The 15,162-nt window shown below is 48.1% G+C and overlaps 1 protein-coding gene across 4 annotated transcripts in view; it reads right to left on the bottom strand.

The window, feature by feature from the left end:
• Window positions 1-3,965, bottom strand: part of LRRFIP1 (LRR binding FLII interacting protein 1) — a 108,544-nt gene extending 104,579 nt beyond the window's left edge. For all 4 annotated transcript variants that reach the window (XM_058810020.1, XM_058810021.1, XM_058810018.1 and 1 more), the window contains exon 1: window positions 3,768-3,965. In XM_058810020.1, the coding sequence (XP_058666003.1) occupies window positions 3,768-3,857 (90 nt within the window). In that variant the 5' untranslated portion in view covers window positions 3,858-3,965. The remainder of the gene's footprint in view (window positions 1-3,767) is intronic.
• Between the last annotated feature and the right edge of the window lie 11,197 nt (window positions 3,966-15,162).

Genomic DNA, 15,162 nt, shown 5'->3' with positions numbered 1-15,162 from the left:
TACAAAGATGTAGGTGACTTCTTGAAAGCGACATAAAGTGTACAAAGAGTGAAGGCACAACCCTTGCAACATTACTTTCTTTACCAATAAAAAATAAATTATGCTGCTTGAATTACAAATTAATTATTCCTAAATACAAACTAATTATTACCTAAGGAGCTCTGCTCTATAAAATGGTGGATGAAGAAGACTTCTAGTAGAGAGAGCACACACGGCAGGATCATTTTTCTGAGCAGTGTAACACACATCTGCCTGCAAAACTGCCTGCAAAACAAGGTGTCAATTACATTCCTAATGCAAACAAGAAATTGACCTTGTCCTTCCTCATTCATGAAAATGAAAAACAGTAACTAGCATTATCTGCCTGCAAGAGAAATATCTCATTTACACAGTCCCTCGCTGGATTTGCAGCATGGAACAATTATTACCGCGGCTAGCGGAGTGGAAGTTAGCAAAAAAAAAAAAATTCCTTGAAGAAACCATGTCTGGAGTAATCACATCAAAGGCATGTAATCCAGGCAGGAAGGCAGCTCCTGGAAGGTTCAGCTGTGCCTTCCCGAGGCACAGATGAGCGCACAGCACACGGCGCCCGCTGGCTCTGCTGGCACAGACCTTGAGCAGTATCAAAGTGCTGGGTTCTGCAAACACTGCTGCCATGTGCTCACCCAGGGCACTGAAAGAGCCCAAAAGTTTCCATTGGCCTAAACACTGGAATGATCTGCTGGTGTGGAGGCCGGCCTGAGAGCGCAGAAGCCGATCATCGATCGGCAGCGCTGCCGCCCGGGAGAAAACAAGCTCAGCAGCACAGGGCAGGTGTGTGAACAGCAAATAGGTGTGTGAACAGCAAACCCTGTGAGTGGCAGCCTGTGAGTCTGTCAGACACTCAGAACACAGTGCTTTATGTTAATTATATTTACATATTTGCCATCTACTTAATTACTGTGCCTGTCAAACCCTGCAGCAGGAGCTGGCGGCACAGCACTACCCTTTCCTGATGGAAGGGACCTGCACCTTCCACCTGTGAACAGCTCCAAACAAGGTGATGAACTACTTCAGAAAGTGCCTCAAGCATTAAAACTACTACTGATTAACAAGACTAATACTGCTCCTAAACCCTTGTCACTACAAGATGCTTCACGCTCACAATTTCCTTCCTCTTGCTCAGTTGCTTCCCCTCACGCTCGCTCTCGCGGCCCTCTTCACCACGCCAGGGTCTCTCCTGGGCTCTGCAAGACACAGAGCAAGGCATCCCAGCTGCAAATCCACACAAATTTAATATTCAAATGGCAAGAGTGTCACAAAGTCCTTGCAAGTCTTGCTGTCTTCTTATGGGAACACGTAGTAGAGTGAGAACGGTGGGTTTGCCAAAATAACCACAAAATAAAAGGTAGCTCTTGAATCAGTCAGTCTGGTTTGGATGCTCTCTTGGGCTATCCCATATGGAATATATATATTTCCCATGGGGAAATGAGACTCTAAATGAGACTCTAGGATCTGCAAAAAACTTGCCATCACCTCTGGCTTCTGGATAACAAAGGACCAAATCCAAGAGAGGAGTGGAAATCTATGTGCAAAAGCCACATGTCTGTGTCCCAGCTTTGTTAAACACGTGTGAGGAAAGCTGGAAGAGTCAAAATATCAGGAACCCTCCCACCTTCTTAACATGGAGGCTCCCAACATCCTGGCTAAGAAGAGACAAAAGGTTTAGTTGACATATTCTGGATCATCCAGAAGGATTCATCTGGGATCCTTTGTGTGGAGAACAGGCAGTTAAACAACAAAACAATTAAAGAGCTCCGAGACAGGGTAATGCAAATAGATAAAATAATATGGGAAAATGCTGAACCTTGAACTTGGCAGTTCACAGTTTTAGCACTCAAGGGAAAAGATAAAAGACATGCTTGTGTTGGGCTTTTTGAGCAAATGGAGTTGTCCTTTAAACAAACCCCAGGAGAAGGAAGGGGGAAAAAATAACAAAACACAAACCACCACAATGTTTGAGTCCTCAAACACAATGCAGTGAAAAGCAGATCTAAGATAAAGAAAAGAGAAAGTGGGAGAAAAACGTGCAACTGAAAAGAGCAGCTGGGTTCCTTGTTAGAGACTGATGCCTTCCTTGATCAAATGACAGCACAGCCAGGACACATCTGTGGAATTCAAACCCTCATCCCAAAACAATTCTTAGGATATTATCATGACTCTAACAGACAGCACAATCACTCTAACTTGCTATCTCATGTCCCGGACATGAGACATTCTTGTCCTCCTACCTCAAACTCCATCCTTGGGAACCTATTCAGCACCCTGCCACAAAAATCTGCCTTCAGAGAACACACTATGTGAATCACTCACACAAAACTCTGCTGGATGCACTCCAAAGATGCTACAAACCACCAGAAAATGGTGCACAACAACTGGAAAGGCATTGGTGGCAATGAGGAGCACAATGCCACAGCTAACTCAACCTACCAGTGCCACCAGAAATAAGCCATACATTAGCATTCACCTGATCCTGCTGCAGCTCTGAATCAGGAATGGAAACCAAGGGAGACCTAAAAGTCTTCCAGAAGAGCAATTTATCTGGTAACCCATCTTGGGGTCACACCACCACCAGGTGGGCTGACACACATAACCCACACTGTGGGAAGAGAATGCCCACCATCAGCAGCAGCACTGGAGCATTTTAGACACTGAATCACAGAATGGTTTGGGTTGGAAGGGACCTCAGATCAACCCCGTGCCATGGGCAGGCTCACCTTCCACTAGACCAGGTTCCTCAGAGCTCCATCCAACCTGAGCTTGGACCTTCCATCCCTTCAAGGGATGGAGCAAACACAGCTTATTGGGGCCAGAGACTTCCCACCCTCACAGGGAAGAATTTCTCCCTAATATCCCATCGAACCCTGGTCTTTTTCAGTCTGAATCCATTCCCCTTGGTGCTGTCCCTATGCTCCTGTAAACTGTCCCTTTCCATCCTTCTCGTAGGTTTCCTACTGGAGAAGAACCCCAGGGCTGCTTATCCCCCTTTCCCCCATTGGAGGACAGCAAGGATGGAGAACAGGCTTTGTCAGATTTAGCAAACATAAAAAACAAATTCACATTATCTTGGTTACCACTGCACCAATTTAAGAAGAAAAAGGAGGCAGGAAGCATCAGCAATCAGCTGGTTTGGAAGGTTAAAGTCACATTGAGTACAATGCAGCATCTGGTGTGCAGCAACACAAAAACCAGTTTCCAAGTGAGAGGGGTCACTTATGCCCACACCCAGCATCACCTTGCAGTATTCTGCTTTTCATTTTTCACCCCCATCCCTGGAAGTGTTCCAGGCCAGCTTGGATCGGGCTCAGAGCAACGCGGTCCAGTGGAAGGTGTTCCACATCAGGGAGCTTGGAAGGAGATGATCTTCGGGATCCCTTCCAACCCAAACCACGCTGCCATTCTATGATTTATACCTACCCATAACACACCCCAGCGGCCTATTTTCAGTGTTTCACACCAATCCCAGCGGTTCCCATCAGCACGGCCGATGGACATGCCCTGCGGCGGGGCTGGAGCGGGGCGGCTCCGGCACCGCACGCCCTTCCCTCACGGAGCCCGGGCTCGGTGAAGCTCAGGCGGGGGTGAAGCAGGGCTTCCACCCTGCCCTTGAGCCGCCGCGGTGCCGGTGGCCGGGGGCGCCTGCGCGGCGCTCGGGGGAGCCCGTGGGGGAAGGCGAGGGGAGGAGGATGGAGACGGGAGAAGGGGGGATGCCGCCTCCCGCCGCTCACCTCGCGGGCGATCTGGTTGAGCGCATCGTCCTCCGCCGTCAGGCGCTCCCGGTTCGGCAGCCGCTTGCGTCCGGCGCCCGGCGTCCCCATGGCGGGGCGGTCCCGACCGGCCCGGCCCGGCCCGGCCCGGTCCGGAGCGCAGCCGAAGCCGGAGCCGCTGCCGCCGGCCCCGAGCGACCCTCCCGCTCCCTCCGCCGCCTCCGCCGGCGCGGCCGTCACCGCCCCCCGCCCCGCGCATGCGCCGCCCCCCGCCCTGCGGAGACGGGCCGCCTCACGCCCGCCCGAGCTGGGCTGGGGGTGCCCGCTCGCTGCCTTCGCACCGATCCCGGGCTCTATTTGGGGCTCGCCGCCCTCACGCCGAAGCCGGGCTGTGTTTGGGGCTCCCTGCCCGCTGCCCTCGCACCAAACCCAGAGTGTGTTTGGGGGTTCCTACCCTCTGCCCTCGCACCGAACCCGGGTTGTGTTTGGAGCTCGCTGCTCTCCTACCGAAACCGGGCTGGGGGTGCCCGCTCGCTGCCCTCACACCGAGCCGGGGCTGTATTTGGGGCTCCCTGCCCTCACACCGAGCCCGGGCTGTATTTGGGGCTCCCTGCCCTCACACCGAGCCCGGGCTGTGTTTGGGGCTCCCTGCCCTCACACCGAACCCGGGCTGTGTTTGGGGCTCGCTGCCCTCGCACCGAACCCGGGCTGTGTTTGAGGCTCCCTGTCCACTGCTCTCGCACCGAACCGGGCTGTGTTTGGGGCTCCCTGTCCACTGCCCTCACACGGAGCCCGGTGTGTGTTTGGGGCTCCCTAATCTTTGCCCTCACATCCGAACCCGGGCTGTGTTTGGGGCTCCCTGTCCGCTGCCCTCGCATCTGAAACTGGGAACTGTTTGGCGATCTCTGTCCGCACCGAACCTGGGGTGTCTTTGCGGCTCCCTGTCCGCTATCCTCGCATCAAAACTGGGGTGTGTTTGGGGGTTCCGTCTCTCTGCCCTTGCACCCAAAACCAGGCTGTGTTTGGGGCTCCCTATCTGCTGCTCTCACACTGAACCCGGGCTGTGTTTGGGGCTCACTGTCCTCTCATCAAACCTGAAGTGTGTTTGGAGCTCCTGCTCTCTGCCCTCACTGCCCAAGATCGCGTGTGGGACCTCGCTCACTGCCCTCACACCCAAAATCAGGATGCCTGTGGGATTCCCCCTCACTCCCATCACCACCCAAAATCAGGGTGTATTTGGGGGTCTCTGCTCTCCCCACCTAAAATTTGCGGGGATTGTTTGAGGGACCCTGCTCACAGTCCTCACCATCTAAAATCGATGTGAGTGTGTGTTTGTGGGATGGTCCCTGCTCACTCTCCTCCTCACCACCCAAAATCGGGATGTGTGGGGTCCCCTTCCTGCTCCTCCAGCCCCACTGTGGACCAGCCCCCTTCCCACTGGAGTGCCTGGGCTCCCTGCCAAGCTGTAGGAATTTACAGAATCCCAGAATGGGTCAAGTTGGACAGGACCACAAAGGGTCATCTGGTCCAACCTCCGTGCTCCAGCAGGGTCATCCCAGAGCACAGGGCACAGGATTGTGTCGGGATGGCTCTGGAATATCCCCAGTGAGGGAGGCTCCACAGCCTCCCTGAATGCTCTGTTCCCTGCTCAGTCACTGCCCAGGGAAGAATTCCTGCCTCCTGCTCAGGTGGAACTCCTGGGCATCAGCATCTGCCTGTTCCTCATATCCCATTGCTGGGCCTCATGGAGCAGAGCCTGCTCCATGCTCTGGAATATCCAGATATGCAAATATACACCCTTTGGATATTTATACACATTAAAGATGTTCCAGACTGACTGATTCAAGAGCTACCTTTTATTTTGTGGTTATTTTGGCAAAGATACACATCTTTAATGTGTATAAATATCCAAAGGGTGTATATTTGCATATACACCCTTTGGATATTTATACACATATTTGGCTCCTCTTGAGCCCCAGCTCCCTCAGCCTTTCCTCCCCAGAGATGCTCCAATCCCTTCATCACCTCTGCAGCCTCTGCTGGAACCCCTCCAGGAGCTCTGCCTGTCTTGTCCCGAGGAGCTCAGAACTGGACGCAGTAAATTTACCAGAAATCATGGAAATGGGCATCAAAACCTTGCCAGTTGTAAAGTTGGGGTGTTCCTGTGCCCCAAATGCAGGGGGAGCAGGACAGAAACAAGACACTCCTTGTGCCCTGACACCTTACACATCTTCATAGCCCTGCGTGGTCTTTTCAACAATGAGTTTTCCTAATAAGTGTAAGTGAACGGGATTAATTTTAGTTTCAAGTACATCAGTGCTTAATTAACTCACATTGACAAGGAACATGTATTTTCTGGGATTCCTGTTGCAGCCCTTACACCTCAATTTTCATGCTAATTCCCTAAATATGAATTAAAGTGGCTCAAACTCTCATTATTACATAGACAGAGAAAAGGACTACAAAAAAGACTACAAACCCCACCCACTCACTTCTGACCAGAAGCTGCTTTTAATCTTTATGATTTAATTTTACCATCGATTTAAACTTGATTGAAGTAAAGGGCAGCACCTGCCCGCTCAATATTTATTGGCAGTTTTCATGTACAACACCTGAGATCTGAGTCATTCTCAGACTGGCTGGGTAGTGATACTGCATGGATGCTGCTCCTTGCACCTGGGACTGTTTATCTTGTGCAAGAATCAAATGATTATTTTGTCAGCAGAAGCAGGTGGATGAGTCCCCCACCTTGCTTGGGCAGCAGAACGTGCGTCACCCCCTCAGATTTGGTGTCAGGTTTGCTCTGACCCCACACAAGTGGATTAAAAGGGACCTGCTTTACAAGGGGCTTTAAACTGAGCTCTCACCCTGGAGGCAAAGCTTTGCTGGGTCTGGCTTTCCTAGACATCCCTCAGGCTTCCCTTTTCCACCTCCCCAAGCCCTTGCTTAGCACTACCACCCTTCCAGGCTCTGCATTACTCATTCCCTGAGCCCTTATCCTCACATTTGCCCCTGCCCTTTGAGGAATTCTGGCTGGAGAGACGGAGCCGTACCTTATTTTTAGGTCCCTGTTACCCAGGGATTTTGGCCACCTGTGCAGCTGCATCACGATATCCATGCAAGGAATTTCCCTGCTCAGGGGTGCAGGAGGATTTGCATCAGTGCTGTTTGCCTGCCTGGCTGAAAGCGTTGCAGAGCCTTGGGCTGGGCAGGATTTTTTGTCCAAAAACTGAAAATTGAGGGGACAAAGGAAAGGCAGAAGGGAAGGGGAGGAAGAAATAGAGGGGAATAGAAATCTTGGGGGGACAAAGGGGGAAGAGAAATACAGGGGAAGGAGGAAAGAAATAGGTGGGAGAAAGGGAGAGAGAAGAAACAGAGAAAAAAGCAATCCAGGGGAAAGATCGGAAAGGGGGAGAAGAGAGAAACAGAGCCGGGGAGAAAGGAAGAAATAGAGAAAGGAAATACAGGGGATAGCAGAAAGAAAGGTGGAGGAGGGAAGGAAGAATTCAAAGAGTAAAGCAGAGAAATCGGAAGAGAACACGCTGGTGGGAGACTGCAGTCAGATTTCAAACCACTCACTGAATGTGCTCTGCAGTGTAAGAAATCCTTTTCTTTCCCTGCATTCCAGACATGCACAGTAATTTTTTATTTCTTTGAATATAGACAAAATAAGCCATCTCGTTATAAAAATACTATACATAGATAATTTGTCCAGATAAATTTGAAATAAATGGTTCAAACCACGTTGGTTTTGGCTGCGCTGTGGAGCGCTGTGAGTGAAAATGAAACACTGAGCATACATTCCTTGTTTTAACAAGCAACACAAGGGCGAGGCTGGTTTTGTCTGAAAGTCATGACTGTGATGAATGACAGTCGGACAACACTGAGTATCCCATGCCAGCTTTAAAGGGCTCTGTTATAAATGCATAATAAACCCCTCATTCTCCAGTATCCTGTGTGCAAGGAGGCTGTTTTGTGCAGAGCACACCCTAAAAGATACAATTTTCCCCTGTGCTGCTCTTAAACCATACCCCCTTGTAAAACCCAACTGTTGAGAATCAGAACAAGCAATCAGCTGTTCAGACTGGCGGTGGTGTACTTGAGGAACCTCTTTTACATAATAAAATTGATGTTTTCATGTCCCCTGAAAGAAAATGTGATTACATTTATACTAGAGGCAAGCCCTGGGATAGGGCAATCCTGTGGCTGAGTGAGGGTGTTAAAAGCAAACACAAGGGCACCTCTCCACTCCACTGTAAGGTCACAGCATCTGCCAAACCAGAAATGAAGCCTGGCAGCTTTAACAAGATGTCCATTAGTCCAAGGAGAGGGGAACACTTTAAAGACCTTGGAAAATCCACACTGAGGAGGCCAATATTTGAGACTGTCAGGATACATGAGATGAGCAGGGCTCCTTCAGCGTTGCAATATTTTGCAAACATAACAGCAGTGGCATCCAGCTGGGTCTGCAGATTTATTAATGGAAAAAAATGACATCACAGACAAATATGTGCTGGCACTGAAATTCTGCAGGAAAATGAACAAAACACTGGTGCAACCAAGGTGATCCTCTCCAGCAAACCAGATCTCCTGGGAAAAGCTTTCAGGTGTGCTGCCACATCTGAGCAGTGTCAAGACAGGGCTCAGGAGACTGGTGGTGTCCATGTGTATTTTGCCTGGATGAAATTCCTTACTGTTATTCTGTCTCTGCAAGTCAGCAGGGTCATTATTTGCATCAGCAGAGCCCTGGCCCTTGGGGAGCCTTGCTGAGCTTTGTCATGTCTAGCCTGGAGTTTGTAGTCACACAGCAAAGCCAGAACTGATTAGTGTCTTCCCAGCTGGTCCAAAACAGAGATCCATGGGCTTGGGTTGGCCAAGGACAATACTGTGGGGCTTCCAAGCCAAGCTTTAGGAGGACTTTAGGAGAAAAAAAGTCCCACAACAGCAGCCCTTGATCACTTTTACAACAGCAATGTGATGTGGTTTTTTCTGAAGAAAGCTCATTGGTTTGCTTCATCTTTCCAAAACCCCTCAATGAGTTATTGGCCTCCTCTAATCACCTTGGCATGCCATGAGAGATAGTTTTCCATTTGTGAATTTTTGACAGGTCACTCAGGATGCCTCTTCAGGAAGCTCGAGGTCTCGGGGTTGGATCGCTTTTAGGGTTGAGGAAGAATCTTCCCTTGGAGTGAGTTTTTCAAAGGTTAACCTTGGGGTTGATTTCATTTAGTATTTCCATCTGCACCCCAGCACAAGTAGGACAGTGCTAATGAAATAAGCTGATGACACAGTGTTACAGTGTCACCAAAAAAGAAGGGTAAAGTCATACAAGAGGTTAAGGACTTGAGAAATAAGTGGAGTGAAATCAAGCAGACAGCCAGTACCTTGCCAAAGGCTAAATTCATGATCTCACCAACTGTTAATAGGGAAAAAGGAGGAAGTTCTGGGGTCACAAACTGGCCAAGGGTTGGTTGCGTGCCACCATCACAACAGAAACACCAAAACATTGAGAGCACTTCAAGAAAGGGTCATTGCACAACCCTCTGCAAGACCTTACCTAAAATGGTGCCACAAGCCTACCTTTCCATATTAAAAATAAATCAAACTTGAATACTTGTGGAGAGAGCAGTTCCTAGGATAAGCAGCAGGAGGACTCTACTGAGATGAGAAGGGGTTGGCTTGTCTGTTCAAAGTGCATCTCTCTTCTATAAAGTCCTTTGAAGCTAAGTGGGATGGGAATGAAGCTTAAAGCCAAGGCAGCACAAAAGCATACAGCTAAACAGACCATATATCATTTTAGTCTGGATAGCAGAGGTTTCTTGCCAAATTTCTGAACATGCACCCCAAAAGAGGCTGTGAGTGGGTATGTCAAGCCTGTGGTAAGCACTACCCTGAGGGTCTGTCTGCCCTAGAAAACACTGCAGGCTTTTCACCCTGCCAGGAAATCTGGGACATGTGTGTCCATCCCAGATGACACTCAGTGACCCTAGAGAGGTTGTCCTTGTCTTTGTCCCATCCATGCTCCTGCTTGGAGGGCACCTCCAGCCTTCACCCAGACCAACATGTGCAGGCTCTGTGTGACTGTGCCAGGCAGGGAGCTCACCTGCAGCGTGCCATCCACGACTGAGCTCACTGGGAGCAGCCCAGTGACAAAAAATGGGGGCACAAAATTCCCAGGCAAAAATGGGAACCCGCTCAAGGCAGCCTCTGTGCACCTAATCTAATTAGCAGCAGACACGCCATGGCTTGGTGTTCCAGCAGAGCAAAGTGAAGCCAGCTCCACAGCAGCTGGGGCTGTGTTGGGGAGCCAAACCCACCCCAGGCTGTCTCCCAAAGCCGGATGGTCACAGGCTGTTGTTTGCTCTCTCTGCTCCTGTCTGCTATTCCCAGCCTGCCACAGCACTGCTGAGCTCCAAATTTGGCTGCTCCTCCTGTGGCTTCCCCTCTTGATGTGTAAAAAAAGCTACATTTTAAGAGAGCCCCGTGCTATTTTAAGAAGAAAAGACATGCTAGTCTCTTCCACCTAATCTAAAACCACCCCTTCTTCCCTACTTCAAGTGCTGTATTCCAGGCTGTGGGATGCCTTGCATCCCCTCTGCCTGCACTGCAGGTGGAATGCAGGCGAGAGATCAATGTACATATTTAATTTGGGAATACAGCCTCTACATCTGTCCAAAAACATAGTCTGAGCTAGTAAATCCTTCAGCCAGACAAAATCGGCCTGGCTTCGGTGCAAACAATGCATTACATCAGCTGGAGCAGCTGAGGGGCTAACCCTGCACCACTTTGGGATTAATACATCAAAGCATTCCTGCTGCCTTGGTGCCGGTGTCCTCACCCCACTGACAGCCCGGAGACACGGGAGTGAGGAATCACATGGCCCTGATACAAGTTTCCCTGTGTTTTTCCTGCTCCATGCTGTGTGGCCTCCTCCACTCCCATCCCAAATGTTGCAGCGTTAAGCTGAGCCACATTTTCCAAGCAAGCCCTCCAGATTTTGTGAAACGCCAGTTGTTTTGGGCTGGGGTAAAACACAGCCACAACACATGGCCTAAAAACAACCAATTGTTTGCAAAAGACCAAGTGCTTGCACTAATTAGTCATAGTGTTCTCTAAAATGCCATATGAGCATGCTTTTGGGAGAGCTTTTGGGAAACCACATCACAGCTAAAACTCCCTCAGCTGGAGCGGAAGAGGGGAAGGAGGTGCTGTTTATTGTCCCCATGGAAATCTATCCAGATTCCTCCAAGGCACAAACCAGAGGCAAAGCACCCCCCTCCTCAAGCACAGAAAGCTGTGCTCTGCTTCTTTCACTTCTTCCACTTTTCATCTTTCACTCTTGTCAGGGAAGAGGTATTTTCCACTCACCTCTTCTACAGCAAAGTGAAAAATGGCCAGGCCTGTTCTCAGGGAATGGTTCCAACCACTTGGCATCAGACAGAAGAGCACCTGTGTGATGTCCTGTGGTTCTGCTTTATCATCTGAAGCTGTGCATCCCTGCCCCACCTCCTGTCACCTCTCCTGTCACACAGAATGGCAGCAAACCAGCTGTGGCAGCTAACAATTCCTGGCTTTCCTAAAGGATTTCACATTCCAGCTGGGATAATCACCAGCAGGGCAGGAAGACAGGTCATGATAGTTTCCTGAAATAAAGGACTTTGCCTAAACTGGGAAGTGAAAGATGATACTGGTAACAAAACATTAGAGGAAACGGAGACAAAACATCTGAGGTGACACAGTGTGTTAGAGCTGGTGCATCTGATTTTAAATCATAACACATTTCTCTGACGTCCACAGCATTCCTGGTTTTCCATGCAGAGTGACTGATGCATATGGGGCTAACTCACCTGCCCAGTGCCTCGCTGGGAATCCCAGCCCAGTTCATCCATCCCAGCCCTGCAGTGCTGTGCTCTGCCATTTTCCTGTGAAAGGTACTGTGCTCTGCCATTTTCCTCAGCTTTAATTATTGCAGCACTAAAACCCCTCTGATCCTTCCCTGTAGGAATGTGAAGGAATCAGCTACTCTCCATCAACAAAGAGCCAAAACAGTCAGGCAAGCATTGTCAAAGTCTCCAGTTTTTTGTTTTCCCTCCTATTGTAGCAAGAATAAGGAGAATAATTTTCCTTCCCTCCAAACATGAGTTCCTGCAGAACCCTTTTGTTTCAGCTGCTGTAAAAACAGTAAATAAATAAATCAATAGGTAGATAAAACATGGAATAACCCAAACTGGACAGAAAGCAAAACATTTTGCACCTAGAAACAACCAATTTCCACAGCCAGCCCAACAACTTGTCAAGGATCATACTGGAAAAAAGAAGCCAGAGACAGGAGTAGAATGGACTCTGCCACCAAGTTTCTGCTTTTCCTTCCTCTTGCCTTCTGCCTTTCCTACCTGTGTCTTTCCCTAAGGACAGCTACTCAATACATTTTAGGGTTTCCAGCCTTAAGCCGTGGATGTCTGGGCGCTGTTAGGAGGAGGCACCTCCCCAGGGGCTGACAGGCACCGCCTTTGTTGCTCAACTTCAATTTCTGCCGAGGTTTTCATCCTCTCTGACCTTGGAGCTGGTGGTGGCAGAGAGGAAAGGCAGGAAAGACACTTCTCTGCGTGGCCTCTTTTGGGGAAGCTGCTAGGTTAAGTTTCTGAAACATCTGGAGCGCATTAGTGGTTCAGCTCAGCTAATTAGAAATCCCCAAAATAATTTTTAATACCTTTTTCAATTATAAAAGGAGTTGCCTGAGGTAACAGCAGATAATGGTGTCGTCCCCCCCTGCCCCCAGGCATCTCTGTTCCTTCCAAGTTTATTGGCAACAGATGACTCATTTCACCTCTGCCCAAGATGACTGCTTTACAACTCTTCCAGCAGCATCTGGCCTTAAACAAGGTTACTCAGGCTCAAACTGATGAAATAATTCCTATTCTTGTGCCTATACAGACCATGCCTGTAACACACAGTGCCTGAGACTAAAACCCAGCTGAAAACCAGCCAAACATTTCGATGTGACCTGAAAAGGCAAAACTGCGCTGTGGCTTCCATGGAGAGGCAAAACCTGTCATAAAATGCCCTGTGAAGTTTTCTGGGCTAGGCATCCCCAAAGCTGGGTGGGGACTTCAGGGAAGTGAAGCTCATATTCACACCCACATGAGCTTTTCAAGTCTGTGCTAGACGGCATTGCTTAAATAGTTCTCTTTCCATGCACAGGCAAAACATTTTCAGTTGCATTGGATACAGTTTCCTCACAAACACAGAGAGATGAAGCGCTTCTGGGGGAGATTATTGAGCAACTTTTGGCTCTCAGGGAGCTCCTCCATAGCCCTTGGCTTGGAAAGGTACCACCTACAGCCCTTTTTAGCCTGGTTTCCTAAGGGAACATGTGTGATCACTCTGCCAGTCCCACACTAAAAGCTGGAGCCAGCTGGCCACTTGCCACCAAGTTTTCCTGAGAGGTCAAGGTCCATCCCAAATGTGATATCCCCACTGGATAGAAAGCAGCACATGGAGCTCAGGGCAGACACCAGACCCTGCACGTGGATGAGACTGCTTAAATGCTTTAGTCATGTGAAATGCTGCCAAACCTGCACCTTGTCAGATAAAGATGTCTCTTGTTTCACTGAACCATTTCCTCCATTTCCATGGCCCTTAGGAGCTGGCTTTTCCTTTGTTTCCTTTGAAGTTGGGCACCCAGCCTAGAGCCAAAGGTCTCTCATGGCAGCTCTCCTGGCAAGGGGGGCTGGACTCATGGAGGGGGATTGTGAAAAATGCATGTATTTTATGATTGGCTTTTTGCAAATATTAAAATGAATATTCTATGTGTTGTGTTAGAAAGTGATGCTATATCAATTCTCTTAAGTATTGTGTTAAATATAGTTTTAGGTTATAAAAATTGTTAAAATAGAAACGATGCTACGTAGGATACTTTGTTTAAAAGAAAGGACTTGCAGAGAGATAGCAGCCACAGGATACCTAAATCTTTTAGAGAAAGAGAATTTATTGCTCCATTATCAGAAGAAATGAACTTCTTCTCACCTCGAAGACGCTGTCAGGATTCAGAAGTTGTTGACACTGACCAGACAGAGTCCTGTGTTTGAATGGAATTTATGCATCATGTATGAGGTGTATGAATATGCAACAGGCTGTTGCTTTTAAGGGTTAATCCTCTGTAAACGTGGGTCCTTTTTTGGGCTTATGCTGCCCAGAAAAAGGTACCTGGCACTGTCCATAACTCCTTGTATTTGTTGTCTCATATTGTCCTAATCCAAATTGTCCAAATTATTATTACCCTAATTGTATCACTATTTTAATAACCATTTTATTACTATTAAACTTTTAAAATTTTAAAAACAAGTGATTGGCATTTTTCACAGGGATCTTCCTGGCCAAGGTCTGCTAAGAAATGAGGATGTGAAGTTTGAGATAAACAAACTGTTCAATGCAGGCATCTTTACTCGAGCAAGCCACGTTCATTTACTTGTCACCCAAGCTGCACCTTGCTCATTAGACACATGGCAAGAACCTCAGCACATGCCTCAAGGCTATTTATTGTGACCTGCCAAGTGCAATTTCAGGGCTGAAAACAATCTCACCTGTCTCTTCAAGTGCTAATGCTGCAGGAAAGCCTTTCTTGTGGTTCACACTTGTATTCTCTTTGTAATTTAATGCCACCAGACTTCAAATGTTTATTGTAGTCAGTAGTTATTTTCCCTCCTCGGTCTTTAACACATGCTAATGTTCACCATCACTTATCATCTGGGAGCTATTAATATTAAGTTTGTTTAATGTTTCCAAGCCAATCTCTGGAGTGTTTTAGCAACGTTAATAATTAATTAACAGGAGCATTTTAGAGGCCTGGAGCAGTTCAGGGCAGGCTCACAGTTTTGAGCCACAGTGTAAATGATCTGTTCACCATTACAGCTCCACCAATCCTTAAAATATGTTTTTAACTTTTTGGCGCTGTAACAGTGAGGACGTCAATCTTTTTTTTTTTTTTTTTTTTTTTTCATTAGCAAAGGCACAATTCTTGCTCCTCAAAACAAAAAGATCTTTCAATGCTGCATGGCAGTGGTGACAGACCTTGCCTGGATGATCACCAGTGGAATACCCTGGGTTCTCATTACTTCATCACACACAGAATAGGAGAAACAGCAAATTCCAGGACACTTCAAGCATTTCCATTTTGTGATTTAACTCCTTAGCCATGTTGTGTATGAAAACCACCACACGAACAAGGGATGGCATGTTTAACAGCACAGGTATGGCAAACAGTTTTGAGAACATCATTTGCTGTTACCTCTGGATGGATCAATTATTCTGAATTTATTTTGCTGACCATGGGTTCAGGTGCTTGTTCTTGAAAAATTAAGAAATGAGAGTGTTTTGGATACAAACTGACCCATCAGGAACAATTTTGTGGTATTCA

This window comes from Ammospiza caudacuta, chromosome 8 (assembly GCF_027887145.1).
Source record: "Ammospiza caudacuta isolate bAmmCau1 chromosome 8, bAmmCau1.pri, whole genome shotgun sequence".
NCBI lineage: Eukaryota > Metazoa > Chordata > Aves > Passeriformes > Passerellidae > Ammospiza > Ammospiza caudacuta.
This window is presented reverse-complemented; position numbering and strand designations above follow the sequence as displayed.